This window comes from Tiliqua scincoides, chromosome 7, assembly GCF_035046505.1.
Source record: "Tiliqua scincoides isolate rTilSci1 chromosome 7, rTilSci1.hap2, whole genome shotgun sequence".
Lineage (NCBI taxonomy): Eukaryota > Metazoa > Chordata > Lepidosauria > Squamata > Scincidae > Tiliqua > Tiliqua scincoides.
The window spans coordinates 64,608,579-64,630,558 of NC_089827.1; the positions used below are offsets into that span (position 1 = coordinate 64,608,579).

The window sequence follows — 21,980 nt, forward strand, 5'->3', positions numbered from 1 at the left end:
TTCCCCTATCCCTCACTTTCTTCCAAAGGAAACCAAAGGGCTGTTACCCAGTAACATTATGACTGAACTAAATCTTTCATCAGCTGGAGTTCATGGGTTTGTGTTGTCAACATAATGAAGCACAAAAACTGTTAGCAGTTATGAGAGAAGTTACTATAGAAACCATTTCTGCAATCTAACCAAGTTAAGACCTTAAGATGCCCTGGAATCTGTGCAAGAAAGTTGGGAAACCTGCTTAACTTGCAGCACAGTTTTAATTTTGCTGAGAAAGAAGACTTCCAACAAGTATATTCGCCCTACTTCATACCTAAAGGAGCCCTTTTAAAGTCTGTTTTTCCTAAGAGTTCACATTGTTCTAATTTTTATCCCCGCATTCCATAAATGATGTCATGTAACAACAGAGGCAAAGCTTTTAAACTGTTTATGTGTAAAGTATTTGAAATAAAAAGTGATGGTAAGTCAGCATGCAAAAAGGCTAAGAAGTAAAAAGGAGTTAGGGCAGTGGTTCCTAAACCTTTTCAACTGGCAGCTCCCTTGACCTACTGGGTCATTGTCTGCGGCTCCCCATTAGGGCTACAATCCTATACATTGTATAGGGCAGTGGTTTTTTTTTGCAAAGAACCAACAGTTACCCTGGCTGGTTTCTGCAGCTCCCCAGGGAGCCATGGTTCGCAGTTTGGGAACTACTGAGTTAGGAGGACAATTAAAAGCAAAACAGCATAACTGATACCTCCTCCCTAGTTTTCTACAGACTTAGGGTCCAATATAAGCTCACACAGCCTCTTCTAGCTATCTTGCCCCTCAGCTCCTAAGGCTGGCCCTGCTCAGGCTGTTTTCTTGCAGGGTTGTTGTGAAGACTCAAGAAATAGGGGGAAACAGGGTGGCAGGGACCGGCAGTTTTGGATCAAATTCTGGGAGAGTTGGATTGGCAGTGGGTCCCCAGCCTGATACTTTCACTCATTCATTCATTTAGAGGAGGTTGTGGCACAAAAAGTGTTGAGGACCACTGCCCTAAACTAAACATGTAAATCTTTAGAATGTGCTCATCCCCCACTGAGAATTCAGTGGGGGCTAATGTGTGTGTGTTCAGATCTAAATCCCACTGTGTCCAATGCTGCTAAGAGCCTATAGCATTGCATCCTTGCTTATTCAATGTCAGTGCAACTGAACTGGATGCATTTTTTTCATGTTTATGCTCCTTCTATCACTCTTTTTGCTTTCTTTGCGATGCATTTTAGACTATAAACTGCTCCCAGCAGGGATGGGTCTTTTTGTTGTTGTTATGTAAAGCACTGTGCTGTTGCAACTCAATAATGTAACACATCCAAAAATAAGGGCGCAATCCTAACCCCTTATGTCAGTACTTTCTAGCACTGGCATAGCGGTGCCAATGGGATGTGTGCTGCATCCTGCAGTTGGGTTTCACTCATGGAGGCCTCCTCAAAGTAAGGGAATGTTTGTTTCCTTACCTCAGAGCTGCATTGTTCTTATGTCAGTGCTGGAAAGCACTGACATAAGGGGTTAGGATTGCACCCTAAGAGAGCTAGTATCAAATTAAGAAGTAACCCAGATTAGTGTGCTTTTTTTTTTTTTTTCTGGCCCGTACACTGTAAACTTGCTTTTCAACCTGTGGAACTACTACAAACTGTGGTGGATGGTACATGGCTCCACTGCCAAGACACTGTTGTACCTGACTTGGATGTGGTGATGACGGGTGGTAATGTATTGCTGGCAAGGTGTGTCTGTATGGTGGCCCAATGCTGTAAAATCAGCATGGATGAGACAAGGAGGGTGCAGAGCACAGGGTGTAAGAAGGAGAGTAGCAACTGGAGAAGTGGGTCCCTCCCTGCAGGGAAAACTATGTGGCAAACATAGTTGGCCACAGAATGCTGGATGCAAGGGATGGCATTGGGATGCAGGTCTCTTGTTGTCTTGTGTGCTCCCTGAGGCATTTGGTGAGCCGCTGTGAGATACAGGAAGCCAGACTAGATGGTCCTTTGGCGTGATCCAGCTGGGCTGTTCTTATGTTAAACTGCCTATCTTTTAATACCCTTTACTATGGTAGGAGGGGGACAACCTTCTGGAGCACTTGTTTGAGCTCCACTGTCATCAATCAGAACTATTCTGTTGGCCCTTCGCCTGGCCTCTGATAAGACCTGAAGTACATTTGCCTACTTGCATTTGGACATGCACATGCGCTCTGACTTGGTTTCCATAGGGCTCCATACATTTTTCCTGTCAGCTATCAGATTGCCAGTTTTGCGACCCACTAAAAATCAGGTCAGGACCCATTGGTGTAATGTAATGTTGTGTCTAACTGTTTAGCCACTGTAATGTAGTGTTTAAACGAACCACATGAAATCCATGCGTGAATATTTTCAGCTTCTATTTTGTCACGTCCTGCCTTTTTCTTGGATGTCTCACACATTGGGGGCCTCGTCCTCTTTTTGCAGTTATGACATTTGCCCACACAGCAGTGGTGGCGCTTGCAGCAGTGGACCTGAAGGGTGCGCGCAAAAGCAGAAGGGTTGGAAGGCACTGTCTTACAGCCCAATCCTATGCATGTCTTACTCTGAAGTAAGTCCTGTTATACTCAATGGGCCTTACTCCCAGGTAACTGTGAACAGGATGGCAGCCTCACAGCCCAAGACTGTCTACTCAGAAGTAAGTCCCATTAGATTCAATGAGGCTTACTTCCAGGTAAGTGTAGATAGGCCTGCAACCTTAGAGCCCCATCCCATGCATATCTACTCAGAAGTAAGTCCTATAGTGTTCAATGGGGCTTACTCCCAGGTAAGTGCATAGGATGGATGAAGGCTCAGCCCTCAACCCCCTGCATGGATAGAAGCGCACTTGGAAGACGTCCCACAGCGCATGCGCAGAGCAGTCCTTCCCACCTGCGCGGAGAGCCCCGGAGGAGGCTGTTCCCACAACTCCCCCCCGCCGCTCCCAGGCTTTTCTCCTTTCCCCCTCCCCCAGGCACGGTGACACTCGCCCCGCCCCCTCGGTGGGCTCGCTCTGCGCAGGCGCAGCCGCGCGGGGCGAGTGGCGGCTGCGGAGGGGGGAGGAGGGAGGGAGGACGCTGCGCCACGCGAGAGACGGGAGTGGGCGGAGCGTGAGGGGCGGGGTCACGAACTTTGACCTCCTCGCCGCTCCGTAGCCGCCGCCGCTGCCAGATAAGCCCTCCAAAGCTGCGTCGGCCCCTCCTCGCGCGCGCCTGTCAGGTAAGCCGTTGCTAGGGCGGGGGCGGTTGCCAAGGCCGGGCCAGGCGAGGCCTACCCGGTGCGCTCGGGCCGAGTGCCAGTCGCGGCCTCGGGCGGGCGGCACTCCGATGAGGCTGCAGCGGCTCCTCCTGCGCCGCCGCCCCCTGACCTTTCACCCACAGGAAAGGCTTCATCTCCCCTCCCCGGATCCCGGCCCGGCCCCGCATGCCGGCTGGGCGGAGGCTCCCGGTGGGCCGCAGCCCCAGCCCCAGCCCGCCGCCCCGCAGGTGGGAGGCCCGGCCGTCCCGCAGCAGCAGCCATCTTGTACTGACAGCGGCCCGCCGCCGCCGCCGCCGCCGCCTGCACTCCCTTGGCCCGCCTGGGCGGGTGGCGGGGCTGTCCCGCGTCTCTGCGCTGCCTGGGCGGCCGGCCGCTTCTCCAGGCCCCCCAGAAGCGTCAGACGTCATTGCGAAGGAATCCCAGGCTGTGCGCTCTACTCTGGGAGGAAGCCCATTGACTGGAATGGGACTTACTTCTGAGTAGACGTGCCTAGGAGAGGGCTCTCAGGCTGGAATACTGTGCACACTTACCTGGGAGTAAGGCCCATTGACTACAATGAGATTTACTTCTGACTAAACCTTTCTTGGAGAGGGCTCTCAGGCTACAATCCTATCCACGTCTCTTGGGAGTAAACCCCATTTAAGAAACATGACTTATTTCTGCATAGGCATGCTCAGGATCTTGCTGTTCATCTGCAGTGCCTATACTCACTTACCTGGAAGAAGGACCCATTGCAGAGTAGGGCAGTACAGGAAGCTGGACTAGATGGGCCTATGGCCTGATCCAGTGGGCTGTTCTTATGACCTGTATACAGATAAAGCCCCTCCCCCCACACACATAAGAACCAAATGTCAGGGCAAAGGACACTTAGCCCAGGGGTGTCAAGCTCATTTCGTTCAGAGGGCCGAATAGGATTCATGATGTGCTGAGGGCCAGAAGTGATGTCATTGGGCAGGAGGTGATGTCATGAAAAAGGTTATAACAAAAAAGTTCCTTTTCTTACTTAGAATTCATTAGCTTCAAATGACAGAAGAGGAAATATCAAATCTTGATTGTATTTCAAGATATTGGAGAGTGCAATTTTCATGTGGGCTGCCCTTACCGAAGTAACACCTCAGCAGTGCTAAGCAGTTGACAGCCTGAGGGCCAGACAAAAAGCTTTTGCGGGCTGCATCTGGCCTCTGGGGCTTATGTTTGACACCCATGACTTAGCCTATACATCTTAGTCAAGATGACTTAGTCAAGAAGTCTTCTGAGTAAACATGCATAAGATTGCACTATTAATCCGTTCTCCAAGATGGGCAATTTTTTATTTGTAATTTTTTTTGGGGGGGGGGGGGGTTATTCAGTTCCATGAGCAACCACCTGCAACTAAGTACCCATACAGTATGGTGTACCATTTAATTTACTGTTTGCGACCTCTAGGTCTGAATAGCAGCCTTGGCACAATCTTGTGCCTAATAAAAAGAGAGACTGTTTCCACCTCTTCTTTTATGTGCTTATTTTGTCCACAGAGAATCATCTAAGTTTGCATTAGTGGCTATTCAAAATTGCTTTTAGCAGCAATGTTGTGGAACAGAAAATTTCCACAAGAATGTGATCCCTATCCTTCCTCTTTGACATGTCACAAAAAAAAGTTTCTGGGCCTGCCTTGACTTTGGGGTGTGGTATTTTGGCCAACGAAAGGAAAAAGAGTGACAATAAAAGCGTTCTCTGGTTTTTTGCTTTCCATTTCTTGTTGCATCTCCCACATAGTGCTAATGATAGATAGTAAAAGAATTGTCCTTCTTGGGAATTAACAATTCCCAAGAATTGTATACGTATCTATGTATACTTGAAAGTCACGACCAGGAAAGTTTACTTTTGTGACAAATTGTGACCGGAGCCTGCATGAAAATGCTTGTGGTAGATACCCATATATTGCTGGTGAATGCATTGCTTTTTCTCGGATCTATGAATGTTTCATTCTGTCTTTTGATGTGTGAGCTCTTGCGTTAGTGGAGTTTGTCAAGTAGTTCAAGTAAACAAGAATTTGACTATTGGATGCTAACATTATGAATGCTAACAATGTTTACTTGAAGGATGAAATTGTAAAGAAATTTCACAGCAGAAAAAAACCTAGTCCCCATTTCTGATGCTTTCTAGCAGTTATTCTGTGTACTCATATGATCTTGAAATGCACAGAATTCTGTCCAAAAAATAACTAGCAACACATTTTTGGTATGTTTCATAATCCTGCACTGCATTGGTGCTATATAACCTCACCAGCTATGGTTTCCAGGATTTCAGACCTATTTCCCAACCTGCCTGACTGAAAAAAGTCTATGACAGTGGCTCCCAAATTTTGGATTGGGAGACTAACAAGCTGATACCTCACAAGGAAAATATATTTTGATATATTTTGATATGTATATATTTCCTCACAAGGAAAATAAATTTTGGATTGGGAAACTAACAAGCTGATACCTCACAAGGAAAATATATTGAGTCGTATGGAATTCTAAACTGAGCCACATGCGTGTGTTTACTTTGAATAGGCAATTGTGCCTCTACTTGTGTTGAAGGCCAGGTGAAGGGGAATGCAAGGCTACCAAAATGATCCCAGTCTAGTGAACATGCTCAAAAAAACATTCTAGAAGTGCCCCCCCACTTCTAGGTAAAAAGTATAAAAACAGAGGCTTGAGCAGCTGCTAAGGTGAAACTCTGGTGTTTTTTTTAGTCTCATAAAGCTAGTTGGGCCCAGATATAAGTATCATTTTTAAAAGTGGTTAGCAGTACTAAAAAGTTTGGGAACCACTGTTTCATACTGTTCCTTGGGACATTTGAAGTATAAAACAAAGCATCATTGCCAGCTTTATGTTTTGATGAGGTATGATAACATACACCTCTATGTTTGAACGTTTTCTTGTACAAATTGTAGTTAGAAATCAAACTGATCCTGAACATTTGGAATGGATAGTGGGTAACACTAGACCTATCTCTAAATTACATCGGAGTTTGTATTGTTTTCTTATAGTCCTGTCCTTAAGTTGTTCTTTTTTTGCATATACGAGGCTTCAGTGCTGATGATAGCCATTAAACGTTACAGATTCCTTTATAATATCTATGTGAAAATTGGGACAGCCATACTGTTGTGGCAATAAAATGTGGAACCAGATCTTATGGTTATGAGCTTTTAATTTTATACATATAGTTGCCTTATGTTTAACAAATTGACGTGTTATGAGTTTAAAGTTGACACTTTTTTCTATAAAGCAATGTTTGAAAAAATTTTCACATCAAATCACTAAATTTTTTATAAATCAGTGTTGCAGCGAATGAAATTGGGAAATCCATACTCATTTTGTAAACAATAAAATCTTCAAAAGTAAAACAATGTCTTTTTATTTCATCATAGGGGTCTCCAGAAAGCAATTATGCATACAGAAAGTGGAATATAACATTGGTACCTGCGGTAAGCAAAATGCTAACCTACAGATATCCAGGCTTTTTAAAGTGCAAACAGTCGCTTCTTTAACTTGCTGCATACTGGCTGCTTACTTGTCTTGTAATAGCAGGTGGCTGTACCTTCTCTTAAAATTGTATTGTGATATTGTCATACCATGCTTCAATCACGTACAGAATTTGACTGCACAGTTTAGTCAGGCTGGTTGTCAGGAAATGGCAGCTGCCCCTTTTCTGCAGATTCAGCAAAGTTCCCCTCAAGTTCTTTGCATTGCTGAGAACTTGGATTGGGAGAGGTCTTCCGCCATGCTCTGCTAAGGGCCAAGATGTTAGTGAAGGGTATCTTGAATCTTCTGTGAAGGCAAATGAGCAAATGTGATCTCTTTGTACTCCAACCACAGTTTTGCCAGTACTGCTGCTTTTTATAGCACTCTCCTCATTGCCTGTGGAAAGAGCAGAGAATAGGAAAGCAATTGAGGAGGAGAGTGACGTACAAAGTAATCAAGAATTCTCACTAGTTGGACAAGACTGGAACATCGGAACAGCTGAATTTATCTTCAAAGGGACAGTCATTTTCATTACCATTGTATTTATAGATCAAAAATTCACTCCTGAAACATTTTTTAAAAGGGAAGATAAACATCTGGTGGATATTAAGTTGGTGAACTGATACCTTATCTGCATGCTGGATATATACTTTAATGTGTATTAAATAAATCAGTCAAACTCAGTGAAACATTGGTTTAAAACCAAAGTAAATATGACTTTCCTTTAAAGGTCACTTGTGAAATCCTACATATGATTCACAAGTCATATTTGTGAAAGCACATAGTAACTGGCATAAATCCCAGAACTATAAATTTTCAAACTGGCATAAATCCTAACTATAAATTTTCAAAATGATTGCATTTTATTAACATGTTATGGAATGACATAACCTCAAACACAGGAGTTTCCATATCTTACAGAATGTATATCTATTAAATCCCAAATTAAACAAATCACAGAGAACTAGTAACCCATCAAAAATAGCAGATAAAATCTTGTGTGAACATATTTTAAATAAGAAGGCTTTGAATCTGAATTTAAATAAGATTTTGCTCTATTAAAAAGGTTTTGTAACACTGAAACAATTTTGTGCATTATAGATGCGAAAGATTTTGAACAAAATTAGTAGTTGTCGCTACTAAGCAAAATTTAAAAGATTAATTTTGAGTAGGTACGTCTGCGTGAAAATGTCAGCAGAATTAATATTTCTGTTAGAGTTATGTCAGTGCTCCAACATTTAAAGCATAAATCGATTACACTTTCGAAACACAATAGAAAAGTATAGAAGCTGAAGCATGATACTGTGAGTGGTAGTTTGAGACTTTGCAATGGAAATCAATGCACTTATAACTTTTGTTGCAGAAGAACATACTGGTTGTATGGGGGAAGTCTGTAGAAAGTGCGGTGATTAAAAGGGTTATCAAATATCTCTTAAATCTGTGAAAATGTTTTACTTATAACTGATACCAATTGTTCATTATAAACATTCCTTAGGTGAAGTTTAGAAAATGTTGTCCTCCTTTGTGAATGGCGCTCAGTTACAGCTGACCTGTTCAGTAGAAGCGGTAGGTCTGTTTCATTGCAGCCATAATTCAAATGAAAGGGTAATAACATTTTTTTAAAAAAAGGACTTCTGCTTGCTCTTATATAGTCATTCACATGCAGTGATGGGCAGGCATAGGCTTAAGAAGAGGAACCGGAGAATTTCTGAACCATGATTTTGTGTGGATCCATTAGACCAGTGGTTCCCAAATTGTGAGCCATGGCTCACAGAAAACCTGCCACCCTATGCAATGTATAGGATTGTAGCCCTAATGAGAGCCACAGCCAATGGCCCAGAAGGTCAAGGCAGATGGTAGTGTGTTTGCCCCACACCATATTTCTTCCAAGGGTTCTGGTTGTTGATTCTTACATTAAACTCTATTGAAAGAGGCTATGGGCATCTCTGAAGCTGAAAAGGAGGATGTTTGCTATATGATATTTGGATTATAGAATTGCTTTTGTTTGTATCTCATCTGTGAAACTAAAATGGTAGAATGGGAATTATTTAGGCTGACTAGTAGGCCTGCCAAAAAGAAGAAAGCAACAAGCCTTTAATATCTGGCAAGTAAAACAATGAGACTTAAGAGTCCAGGCACTACATTTATTTCCATGTGACGTAATTGGTCTTGGTCAGACTGCTGGCTTTGATACAGTGGAAGCATTTGCTAGAACCAAAATGTTTTTGTCTACTCTAAAAGTCTGAGGTATACCATTCACAAGTGCCCATGGCTACATCATTCTGCTTGACCATAATGTGGTGTAATCTGTGAATAGGGTTACTGTACAGCAGTGGTTTTCAGACTGGGACGTTGCGATGCCCCAGTGAGAGAGCCCTGGCCTCTGCTCTCTTAAAGAGTGGGGAGGGGGGGTAGGCAACGACGCGATCACCAGAATCACGTTGCTGTCAAGCGGTGCAGGGACTTGCCTGGACTCACCACAGGCTGCAGCAGGCTCCCGGGGGTGTGGGCAGCCCTGCACCAGCCTCTGCAGGGTTCCCCAACATGCAGAGTTGGTGCAGATAACAATCGCGACCCACTTCCGGTTTGCAATCACAAAACCGGAAGTGGGGAGCAATTGTTATTTTGACTGTCTCTGCATGTTGGGGAGCCCTGCGGAGACTGGCACAGAGCTCCCCACATCACTGGGAGGCTGCTGCAGGCTCTGGTGAGTCTAGGCAAGCCCCTTGACAGCGACGTGATTCTGGTGATCACGTCGCTGCCTCGCCTCTCCCCAGCAAGAACTTACAGTGGGGCTCAAACTCTTTGCGAGTTTTAGAACTGCTGTACGGTATTGAGGTTTGATAAGCTCTACCATTTTTCAGAGTGGTAGTACTATATCATTAGGAAAATCATGATTGCTATTTGTTGGTTTTTGCTCTTTTGTCTCTCTTACATTATCAGATATAAGAATATATCTTTCTTTTTAACAGAAAATACTGGTGACTGACGATAATGGCAACTATTGAGGAATTGGCCCATCAGATTATTGAACAGCAAATGGGAGAGGTACTACTTTTTCAGACGTGTTGTACAGTAACTTATACGAACACAATGTAGTCTCACTTGTAGTTCATTGTTCAGATATTCTAAGTACTGTATTGGGGGTAGTGATGTTGTTTAGGGTACTTTCTTCCAAATTCTACATTTAAAAAGTAGCTGTTTTCTGAGCAGAAAATGCTAGCTCATTGTGATTTTGGTTAGGTTAACCCTCTAAAATCTTTATCAGTTGATGACTCAATTAAGGCTTGTGTAGATAAATAGCAGCTTGACCCTCTTTGGCCACGGTCATACTTACAGTTTTGTATCAAAGACTGCTCTCACAAGTGATATTTTGTGTGTGGGTATCCATGTGTAGTTTCCATTTAGCTTGATTTTGTAAAGTTTTAGTATAGCATGCAAGTAAGGGATCTGCCAACAGAGCAGGAGGTGGGTGACATGGCACCCAGAGGCATCACATTGGATACTGCAGTCCTAAACAGTTGTATTCTACATCTGCTTGTAGTTCATGGATATTCAGGCATCTTGTTGTAGGGAGAGGTGAGTGACCAGAAATGACACACATCAGTCAATCGGTTTGAACCAGTTGTTTAGCAAATCTTAAGATATGATACATTGTGATGATGCAACAGTCAATTATGTACTAGAGTTGCGGGCAATTGTGCCAGTGGAGATATCTAGAATGAAGTTGTAAGGCAACCTGCTGCTAATTCTATTTATAAGGACAAACAGGTTATCTGGTGTGTTACATCAGGAGTGTCCAAAGTTTTTGGCAGGTGGGTCACACTGTATCTCTGACACTGTGTCGGGGGCCGGGGAAAAAAAAGAATTAATTTACATCTAAAATTTGAATAAATTTACATAAGTTTACATAAATGAATATATTAAAGATGAATATGAATGAATGAAGGTCTTGCAATAGTTCATGGCCTATAAAAGGTCTGCACAAAGCAAGGCCAGCCTTTCCTTTGCTGCCACTACTGCATCACAGACGTGAAACAAAAAACAGTGGAGGGAACCCTCATCCCACAGCTCACGCAAGAGGTCAAACGGTCGCACTCATGCTGAGAGCAGTTGCATCAGGCCAGTGTGGGCTCCAACAAATCTCCGGAGGGCCAGAGGTTCATTGGAGACTGGGGCTCCCTGAGGGCCACATTGAGAGGCCTTGAGGGCAACAGGTGGCCCCAGGGCCAGGGTTTGGGCACCCCTGTCTTACATTCCCAGCTCTTAAATTTGTTTTGTGAGTTAGCTTGTCATGCTCCTTAGAGTAGAGGTATTTTGAAAGGCATTGCTGAAACTGATCAAGTGGTGTTAATTTAGCAGGTTAGTGTACATACGTTTTTGTTTTTTTTGCTGTAGATAGCACATTCCCAAGGCTCTGTCACTCAAACTCTCATGGATGGAACAGCACAAAGAATTCAGATTGTTCCTGCAGATACAAGTCTCTCCTTACCACAGCGCATACAGGTATGTTGCATCTCAAGTACTTTAGCTGTTGAAATGTGTTTCCTAAATACCATGGTTACCACAAGCTGTTGAAACTGCTGAACAAGGAATAAAGAGGTTGTTTGAAAACTGTTATTTATTTTACTCAGAAGTAAGCCCATTGTGTTCAATAAGACTTAGACTGTAATCCTATTTTACTCACTGGAAACAAACATCTCCAACCATTGCATAACTCTCCCACAGCTCAAGAACAGTGGTACACCAACCTGGATTCTGTCTAAGTTAGAGCTTTCCTTAAGAGGACTAATAAGAAACAGTTCAAAGTGCAAGCAACACTGTGAACAATTGAAAGCTGTATACTAAATATTATTATTAAAATGTGTACAGTGCATAATAATTCTAACCATTCCTATAACTTTTTGCTCAGAGCAGGTTATGTAATACTGATTGAATCTGAATACTCTTCTTGTGATATGATCTTCTTACTAAGAAAAGCAAGCTCAACAGCCTAAAACCAGTGCATTTGCTTCTTTGCCTTCATTTACTCAGATGTACCCTTATCAAGCAGCAGCAATGGTAGCTGTCACTTTGCACAATGCTTTAACTTCATCACTGCTCTCAGGGCAGTGATTGCTTTTTCCACTTGCTTTCTTCCCTCTCCTGTCCCTTGCTTAGGAGAAAGGCTGCTTGCCACTGGTACTCATGCTTTGGATTGAGTTGCCAGGTTTCTTTATGGTAAGGTGCCTTGTTAATAATAATAAATAATAATAACTAATAATAACTTGGAGGAGGAGCTTCTTGTCACAGGGCAGAGCTTCATTTCATGGAATTTTTTCTTTTATAGATCTCCTAACTGTTCTGTAGTTTGGGATTGTTGCTGCTCTGGCAGCCTGTGCGTTCCCTTCCACATAGAGAAAGAAAAGAACAGGTTGGAAGAGCATTTTAGAACTTTAAATAATGTGGCTCTTGGCTGGTATTCCTTTCAGTGAGACTTTAACTTCCTTAGGAGAAAGGAAGGTCAGGTCCTGAAACTTCAGGACAAACTGTGAGACTTGGCTATCCTAAGCCTAAGTTATACTGTGAATGCACACAATTTCTTCAAAACAACCACAGCTTCATTATGTTGTTGTTAATTTGTAAAAGAAAGAACATTGTAGATTTTCTTACCACAACTGAAATTCTCCCTTTTCCCCTCAATCCCATTCTTGTAAATAAAATGGTCATGTAAGTTAAATTGTTTTAGAAGAGAGTATTGTAATGTGATCTATTGCTGATTGCATTTCAGATAAAATGTACATTACTTTTTGAAGATATAAAAGCACCAGCCGTTATTTTTGCTGTAACTGTTAGTTCTAATCACTAAGGCTGAAATTCTTATTGTAAAATTACATAAGAGTAAGCCCTGTTGAACACAGTGCACCTTACTTGCAAGTAAACATGCATAGAATCAGATTATGGGAAACTAGTCTCTCATCATAAAGTAGCTGGGCCACAGATGTTGCATGCAGTTTTCAGATTCTTCAGTGTTTCAGACTAGAGAGTTGTGGAGCTTTCTGTAAAAATGTGAAGTTATCTTGAATATCAGGTACTTACAGATTTTGAGTGTACATAATGCTAAAGCTTTGGCTTGGTTGTTGATTTGTGAAGTACGTGTTCCATTCTCTTCAACCATACTTGACCACACAATAATTACATCAGGCCACATTTGGTATTGAGCATAACTAGTATGTCAACTTGAGACATGTATGTTCCCAGATTGTCACTGATCAGCAAACTGGACAGAAGATTCAGATTGTTACAGCACTTGATCAGACCTCAACAGGCAAGCAGTTCATATTAACGAATCATGATGGTTCTACCCCAAGCAAAGTGATCCTTGCCAGACAAGATGCCACTCCAGGAAAAGTGTTCCTTGCAACGCCAGATGCTGCAGGGGTCAACCAGCTATTTTTTGCATCCCCAGATATATCTGCGCAACACATTCAGGTATAGTGACCCATGCTGTTAGAACTTAGATATTTTATTTATTATATATGTATCTGTCACAAAAAACCAGAGGGTAAGATGGGATTATGTACTGGGTACAACCCATTATGGAATTACAAGGGCTCTGAATGTGATAAGTGGTGCAAGAGTTGCATTTTTCTCATGATAACAAATTGTAATTTGAGCTCTGGGAAGCTACAAGGTGCGGCAGAAACACTGCCTCTCTTCTGTGATCATTGCTGGTGGTGTATCTTCGCTAACATCGTTTCAAGGATCCCATCATGGCAATTAGTCATGTGAGCAATGTAACTCTGTTTTATATTTTTATAAAGGTGATTCAGAAAAACACAGCAGGATAGTAATGTTTGTAAAGCCAAATGTGCAATTTGATCATCTGAAATGGTAGATTTCCTAAGTGGTAAATAATAATTGGGGCATTCAGTTTAATTCTCTGCATGATTCAGTGAACAAAGATAAAAATTAGCATGTAAAGTCAAAAGCAGTACTAGTGGTGTCACTTGGTAACTGAAACTCAAATTATAAAGTAGCATTTTGAAATAACATTTTTTTTCCTGTTTGCTGCATCCACCCTATTAGCATACCAGTAGTTTAATGTCTTCTGACAAATGTGTTATAAATATCTAAGTTGTACCTTTGTGAAGAATTGCACTTCATACTCTTTAATTTCACTGGGTCAGGTGCTTGGCTTGTAGATATGAATTGAAGCAGAGGAGTTAAAAGTGAGAATAATATTTTTAATAAATTCATTCTTTTTCAGATTTTAACAGACAATTCTTCCACAGAACAAACTCTAAATAAAGTATTTGATCTTTGTGTTGTTTGTGGAGACAAGGCTTCAGGTAAATCACTTTGTGCTTCTAGTATGCAAAGCTAAGTCTGCAATCTTATGCATACTTTGCTAGGAGCATGCCCCACTGAACAAAGTGGGACTTACTTCTGAGTAGACATGCATAAGTTTGCACTGGAAGTGGTGTTTTCTTTCAACTGTAGTTAAAAGTATCCTTGTTGTTTAAGACACCAAGCATAGATCTATCATCTACAAATTCCTTTTTGTGTTCTAATATACTACCATTTGTTAAATCATCAAATTAAGTTTACCACAATGTGGCAATTCTTACTTCTATACATACGAGAATACCCACAACCTTTTTTTTTCTTTTTGATGGCTGCCAATTTTGCCCTGGCCAGGAAATGGAATTCACAAGCTCCCTATCTTCTTTTATGGTATAGGAAGGTATGTGATTTTTGACTGGGAAAATCACTGCTCCACTGTTTCCTGGGAAAATCACTCCTCCGTTTCGATTAAATTAGATGCTTGCACAAATGTATGTGTGCTTCAAACTGAAAGTGCTACTCTTTAGCCAAAAGCAGCTGTGCAGGGAAGCTGGAACTGCAGCATATAATAATAATAATAATAATAATAATAATAATAATAACTTTATTTTTACCCCGCCTTTCTCCCCGAAGGGACTCAAGGCGGCTTACAACATATTAAAAACATAATTTAAAAAACAAATAAAAACATATTAACACATCATAAAAAAAACAGCAGAGTAAAAATAGGTAAAAAGAGCATAGAGCAGCAGCAAGTCATAAAAGAATCAGGCCTGTAAAAAATATTAAAAGACGTTAAAAAGATGTTAAAAGGCCGAGAACTCAGAAGGCTTGTTTAAACAGAAGGGTCTTCAGGCCTCGCCGAAAGGTCTCAAGAGAGGGAGCCATTCTTAAGTCAGGGGGAAGGGAGTTCCATAGCATTGGTGCCACTACTGAGAAGGCCCTATTTCTTGCAGCCGCCCCACGTATCTCCCTAGGCGGCGGCACTTGTAAAAAGGCCTTCTCTGATGACCTAAGAGGACGAGCCGGATTGTACGGGAGTAGGCGATCTCTAAGATACCCTGGCCCAGAGCAGTATAGGGCTTTAAAGGTCAATACCAGCACCTTGAATTGGGCCTGGAAACGAATGGGCAGCCAATGCAGCCGCTGGAGAAGCGGACTGACAGAGTCGAACCACCTACCTCCAGTAACCACACGGGCCGCCGCATTCTGCACTAGTTGCAGTTTCCGAACCGTCTTCAAGGGCAGCCCCACATAGAGCGCGTTACAATAATCTAATCTCGATGTCACCGAGGCATGGATCACCGTGGCCAGGTCAGCACGATCCAAGTACGGCCGCAGCTGGCGCACCAGCCGAAGCTGAGCGAAGGCCCCCCTAGCCACAGCCGCCACCTGGGAATCCAGGAGCAGCTGCGAGTCCAGGTGGACCCCCAAGCTGCGGACCTGCTCCTTCAGAGGGAGTGCAACCCCATTCAGCGCAAGCCGATAGTCCAGCACCTGCATCGAGGATTTCCGAACCAGGAGAACCTCTGTCTTATCCGGATTTAATTTCAGCTTGTTAGCCCCCATCCAGATCCTCACTGCCTCCAGACAGCGCTCCAGGCCCTCAACCGCCACCCTGGAGTCTGGAGAAAAGGAGAGATAGAGCTGGGTGTCATCGGCATATTGATGGCACCCCACTCCAAAGCCCCGGATGACCTCTCCCAGTGGTTTCATGTAGATGTTAAATAGCATGGGGGACAGAATTGAGCCCTGTGGCACCCCGCACCTCAAGGGCCAGGGTGTCGAACAGGCATCCCCCAGCACCACCATCTGGGACCGACCCTCCAAGTAGGAGCGGAACCACTGCAAAACAGTACCTCCAGCTCCCAACTGTGATGTGATGGGGACATCTTACTTTTTTCCTCTGTGCTATTTTCCTGCCAAAAATTACTCCCCTGAAGCTATTTGCTCTCAGATTGGTAATCCTTGTATATTAGGGGACAAATTTTTTCCTTGACTCCCTTTGTTTAGTTTGCTTAAAATTTCTCTAGTCAGCTTCTCAGCTTTGAAAATATAAAAGCAATATTCATTTGCTACCATCGTTATTGCTCTGTACTTGCGTATACATGTTAAGTGCTTCTTTGGCCATGTCCTTTTTTGTCCTTAACCTTCTTCTTCAGATAGGTGCCATGAGACTTTTCTTACAACATACTTATATCTGTATACTGTGTGAATGTGTTGATACTGGATATGTCTTTTAAATGGAAAACCTTGATAAACATTTTTCAAATGTAAACAGTTATACCATATGGATAGCGGAGGCAATATCAAAGTGAAAAATCAACTGCTATGAGGGAATACAATAAGTTTATTGTTACAGAGAATGTTTTACAAGTTACTTATCCATATATAAGATAAAGGTATGCTTGCAAAAAGTATAGAGCGTGAGAGTATTTGTATGCGGTGTCCCTGGAACATTATTATTTGTGGTGAACAGAAATGGAATAGATCTGTGCACATGTAATTGCTGGGCCATAAGTCTTGAGATTTAATCATGAATCTGATGAAAACTGTGGAGCCTTTCCCCAGAAAAAAGAACATACACACCCAAGAATTTTCATGCCCAGTTCACAAACCCTTCAAAACCCATCCACAGACCCCTTAGAAATAATGCGGAAGTAACTAAATAATACAATGCTGAAGTAATCAGATGGACAGTTTAGCAGCAACATGGCAGAATGGTAAGCGCCACTCAGAACAGGAACAACTTTTTTGTTGTGCAGCGGTTGCAAGTTTGGCGATAAAAATGTTTTGATCTGTAATGTTTCAATGTGCTCTGATTTTAGTAATACTCTTCTGACCTATGCCTTTTCTTTTGTAGTAATTTGGTTGATGTAAAATTAATATAACAGTAACGTATTTTGCATAATGTATTTTGTGTGTTATGCAATCAGGACGTCATTATGGAGCAGTGACATGTGAAGGATGCAAAGGATTTTTTAAAAGAAGCATACGGAAGAACTTGGTGTATTCATGCCGAGGGGCAAAAGACTGTGTGATTAATAAACACCATCGAAACAGATGTCAGTACTGTAGGCTACAAAGATGTATTGCATTTGGAATGAAACAAGATTGTAAGTATGAGCACTATCTAATGTTGATTGGGGAGGGGCGATTCTTGGAAGACTTGGAATAGTTGTGCTGTATCAGTCTTGTACAGGCCACTCCCAAGTCATCCAACTTCATAATTGGAGATAAATTAAAGTGTTGGCAAGATACTACCACAAAGACCTAAGCTACTTCCAGAGTGGCCACTTTGCACTAGCTTCTGTGCAGGTGCAAAATGCAGTCAGACTTTAACAACCCAATCCTAAGCTCCCTGGCGCCACTGGGTGCAGTGGCACCAGAATGGCTACTGAGTACGCTGAGGTCCAGTGGGGCCAGGAAGACTGCCAGAGGTCTCCTCAAGGGAAGGAAACTTTGTCCCCTTCTCCCAAGGAAAGCCCCAGGCCCCACAATGGGGCTACTCAAGTCTGTGGCAGATGTTTTGCCAGCGCAGACTTGCGAAACCCTGTGTCGGGCTTTGCAGCCCAATGTGGGGCATAGGATCCGGCTGAGGAGGCCTTCGCTAGTTCCACCTCTCTCCCAGGCCAGCTGGTCCTCCTCAGCCCAGAAAACCACACTACCACCCAGTGGTGCTACTTACCGCCAGCCGCTCATCATGGGTTTCCTCTTGGCACTGAGTCCAATACTTACTGTTCATGGCTCAGTGTTGGTGCTCCTTCCTCCCCGGGTGCCACAAACAAGCTTTATGGCATGTTTGCGATGTCCAGAGCTGGCTTTACACGCATACTGCCAGCGCTGAGAATGATAGGATTGGGCCCTAAGTCTGCAAGTAACCCAAGCTTGTGGAGAGTGTCTTAACAAATCCCTAACTGTTTAGAACCTACTGGCAGCAGTCCAACAATAATAACAAAAACTTCTTGCACTATTTCCAGAAGATGTTCAAGCTCTTGCAATATTTTCTCATCTCATCCCCACCAAAAGGACATAAAAAATGTTTCACCATGTGTTCTGTTTGCTCACATGCTGCATGGTAGAGAGGGAGCTCTTGCTGATTTTAGGTACTTAAATAAGCAGACAAATTAAGAAGTAAAAGTTTCTCATAGAGCAGTGGCTATAAATCTGTGTTCCATGGAATCCTCCATTTTCTCAGAAGCTTACCAGGGGGTGTCTATTAGTAATAGTTACCAAGCTTTCCTGAAAAATATTTTGTTCTTTGGCAGCATGTAGTCAGAGAGGTACATAGATGTGTTTTAGGGCACATACTTGGTTTATGTGGAGCCATAGTGAGGTCCAAAAGACATAGGCAATGTTCCATATGAGTTAGAGGTTGTACCCTCTCAGAACGCTGCAATATGCAAGTGTTCTTTGACAGATCCTTCAATTCTTCAGCAGACAAATGGATGTGAAAAGTATTCCCTGAAGGGAGAAAATTTGAAAACTCATGTCTTAGAGATTCCAAGTAAAAGATTTTCTATGGAATTTTTCAGTTGTCATTTTCAGTGATTGACAAGTGTATAAACTGACTTGGCACTGTTGTCTAACGTTTTGATTAAATGCTAAACCAAACTAACATTAACCATGGTTAATGCTAACCAGGTTTTGCCAACTAACTTCAAATCCTGGTTAGAAAGGAATCCTTGTTAGTGTTAACCACAGCTAAAGGCCAGTTGTGGCATTTGAAGTTTATGCACAAGAGGGGAAGAGGTGGGGAAGGGTTTGTAAAATGTTATCAGTACCTCCATGCTTAAGAGTTCACAAGCATTATGTCTGCACTGACTAGAAATTAGGTTTGATATTATGTTTTTTTTTAAGAGATAGGGGTATCCTTTACAGTTATTGAAACTACGAAGTTGGCAGTAGTAAATGAAAATCAAAACAGTTTTCCAGAAAATAGTTTGCAACTTTACAGCTAATTGTGTGTGAATTTTGGATTATTACTGATAGCTCCACACCCTTTTGTAGCTGTCCAGTGTGAGAGGAAGCCTGTTGAAGTATCACGAGAAAAGTCTTCAAACTGTGCAGCATCTACAGAAAAGATTTACATACGGAAAGATTTACGGAGTCCACTCACTGCAACTCCAACCTTTGTAACAGACAGTGAAACTGCAAGGTATGAAATGCTTCTGTGAATTAGGGAGCTTTTGTGGCATTTTTCAGGATTTCATGCAAATATTGTGCATTTTTTATTTCAGGTCCACAGGAATGTTGGAATCTGGCATGTTCGTGAATATTCATCAGTCTGGTATAAAGAATGAGCCTACAGTTTTGATGACTCCAGATAAGGTATATAATGAAGTACCTTGCTCACTAAGTAAACCTAGAAATATTGAATGGATTTTTCCATTTTTATAAAGCTGCAGGTCTTCTGTCTTGCATCTTGAGAAATCTAGGAAAAATGTTTACATGTCTTCATGGTGTGAACAAGGCAGGAGAGGAAAGGGAACGCTTTTGCTAGACAGTCGCATATGGGAATCCTTCTGGGAAGTGGGCTGGAGCATTGCATACCACAACCTCAGCCTTGCATATCAAGTTGGGCCTACTTGGCTTCAAGTTGTTTTCTTAGTCTTTTGTGAAAGACTGAAAGACTGGTCACTGCCCAAACTCTGTGTCTTACCCTGCCCTTGGCTACTTGATCTTTTCTACCTTGTCTGTTCTGGCAGCTTCACCATCAACCTCCAGCTTCCTTGAACTAACTTTTAAAAACAGACCTGACTGATTATATCCCCCAATTTAATATATCTCAAAATGCAGAACAACCTGTTCCAATAGCTTAAGCCTTTCTCCCTTATATTAGAAATGTGACATACTGTATTGGGAGACTGTTGGAGAAGGCTAATATCAGGCCAGTATATAAATCCACCATCAGAATACAACAGGCTCTGTGATTGCCTAAGGATGCAAGAGATTCCCTCTCTATGGCAAGAGTCTATTGGGTCCTGTGCAGTTGTGGACAGGTATACATTGGGAAAACCTGACTGTGACTTGTAATGGCAGCTGATTAAGGAATGCTTCTTGTCATTCATTTTTTTCCCCGCCGCACATTGCATTGACACTTTCATCAACTTGTCCACCACCACCCCAAGATCTCTCTCCTGATCTGTCACAGACAGCTCCGAACCCAGTAGCCTATATGTGAAGTTTTGATTTTTTGCCCTAATGTGCATGACTTTACACTTACTTACATTGAAACGCACCTGCCATTTTGCTGCCCATTCTGCCAGTTTGGAGAGATCCTTCTGGAGCTCCTCACAATCACTTCTGGTCTTCACCACTCGGAAAAGTTTGGTATCGCCTGCAGACTTTGCCACCTCACTGCTCAACCCTGTCTCCAGGTCATTTATGAACAGGTTGAAGAGCACCGGTCCCAGGACAGATCCTTGGAGCACACTGCTTTTCACCTCTCTCCATTGTGAAAATTGCCCATTGACGCCCACTCTCTGTTTCCTGGTCTTCAACCAGTTCTCAATCCAGGAGAGGATCTGCCCTCTAATTCCCTGACTATGGAGCTTTTTCAGTAGCCTTTGGTGAGGGACCATGTCGAACGCCTTCTGAAAGTCCAGATATATAATGTCCACAGGTTCTCCCGCATCCAAATGCCTGTTGACCTTTCCAACGAATTCTATAAGGTATGTGAGGCAAGACTTACCCTTACAGAAGCCATGCTGATTCTCCCTCAGCAAGGCTTGTTGTCTATGTGTTTTGAGATTCTATCCTTGATGAGGTATTCCACCATCTTACTTGGTATAGATGTTAGGCTGACTGGCCTATAGTTCCCCGGGTCCCCCCTCTTTCCCTTTTTAAAGATCGGTGTGACATTTGCTATCCTCCAATCCTCTGGCACTGTGGCCGTTTTGAGGGACAAGTTGCATATCTTAGTCAAGAGATCAGCAACTTCATTCTTCAATTCCTTAATAACTCTTGGGTGGATGCCATCTGGACCCGGTGACTTATTGATCTTTAATTTATCAATGAAACATCTTCTCTTTTAACCTCTATCTGACTTAATTCTTTGGTCAGGAAGGGCCGTTTGGGCAGTGGTATCTGCCCGAGGTCTTCTGCCGTGAAGACAGATGCAAAGAACTCATTCAATTTCTCTGCCATCTCTAAATCTCCTTTTATCTCCCTTTTCCCTCCCTCACCATCCAGAGGGCCAACCGCTTCTCTGGCTGGTTTCCTGCTTCTAACATATTTGAAGCAGTTGTTATTATTCCCCTTAATGCTGCTGGCCATGTGTTCCTCATAGTCTCTCTTGGCATCCCGTATCACCTTCTTAGATTTCTTTTACCACAGTTTATGTTCCTTTTTATTCTCCTCATTAGGGTAAGACTTCCATTTACTTCCATTTAAATAAGAGTTTATTTGCAAGGGAGGGCACCAGGATGCAGGTCTCTTGTTGTCTTGTGTGCTCCTTGAGGCATTTGGTGGACCACTATGAGATACAGGAAGCTAAACTAGATGGGCCTGTGGCCTGATCCAGCAGGGCTGTTCTTAAGTTAGGTTTCCTGTAGAAAGTAGGAAACCTGCGTCTGACTTTTAATAGCAAATGGTGTTTGCTGTTAAACACCACACCTTTCTGCCAAAATGTTTTCCTTTCATTTTCTGAGCTTGACTGAGGAGAAAAGCTTGGGGTGTGGGAGGAGTCCGCACACCTCACATGCATGCCCCTTTGCTATTGAAACAGGCTCACTCCACAATTAGGAGATCCATGCTTAAATGCATATGCTTAAATGCATATGCTTATGATGTTTGGCCTTTACATTGATATGTAAAAGAGTTTACTAACTCAGAGGTTACTATTATTCCTACTTTTTCAAGGAGAAAGACTACTAATGGAAAGCTGGTGTTCAAATCA

At 42.7% G+C, this 21,980-nt stretch overlaps 1 protein-coding gene across 7 annotated transcripts in view; it reads left to right on the forward strand.

Annotated features, from left to right (window-relative positions):
* The first annotated feature begins 3,135 nt into the window (after nt 1–3,135).
* NR2C1 (nuclear receptor subfamily 2 group C member 1) overlaps nt 3,136–21,980 on the forward strand; it is a 32,220-nt gene continuing 13,375 nt past the window's right edge. The window contains exons 1-10 of one of the 7 annotated variants that reach the window (XM_066633419.1): nt 3,136–3,224; nt 6,661–6,717; nt 8,250–8,320; nt 9,727–9,802; nt 11,153–11,260; nt 12,995–13,225; nt 14,004–14,085; nt 17,017–17,196; nt 19,073–19,238; nt 19,321–19,411. In XM_066633419.1, the coding sequence (XP_066489516.1) occupies nt 9,749–9,802; nt 11,153–11,260; nt 12,995–13,225; nt 14,004–14,085; nt 17,017–17,196; nt 19,073–19,238; nt 19,321–19,411 (912 nt within the window). In that variant the 5' untranslated portion in view covers nt 3,136–3,224; nt 6,661–6,717; nt 8,250–8,320; nt 9,727–9,748. Of the gene's footprint in view, nt 3,225–3,407; nt 3,491–3,645; nt 3,800–3,883; nt 4,239–6,660; nt 6,718–8,249; nt 8,321–9,726; nt 9,803–11,152; nt 11,261–12,994; nt 13,226–14,003; nt 14,086–17,016; nt 17,197–19,072; nt 19,239–19,320; nt 19,412–21,980 lie in introns of those variants that run through there. The other 6 variants (XM_066633425.1, XM_066633420.1, XM_066633422.1 and 3 more) reach the window with 6 other exon arrangements.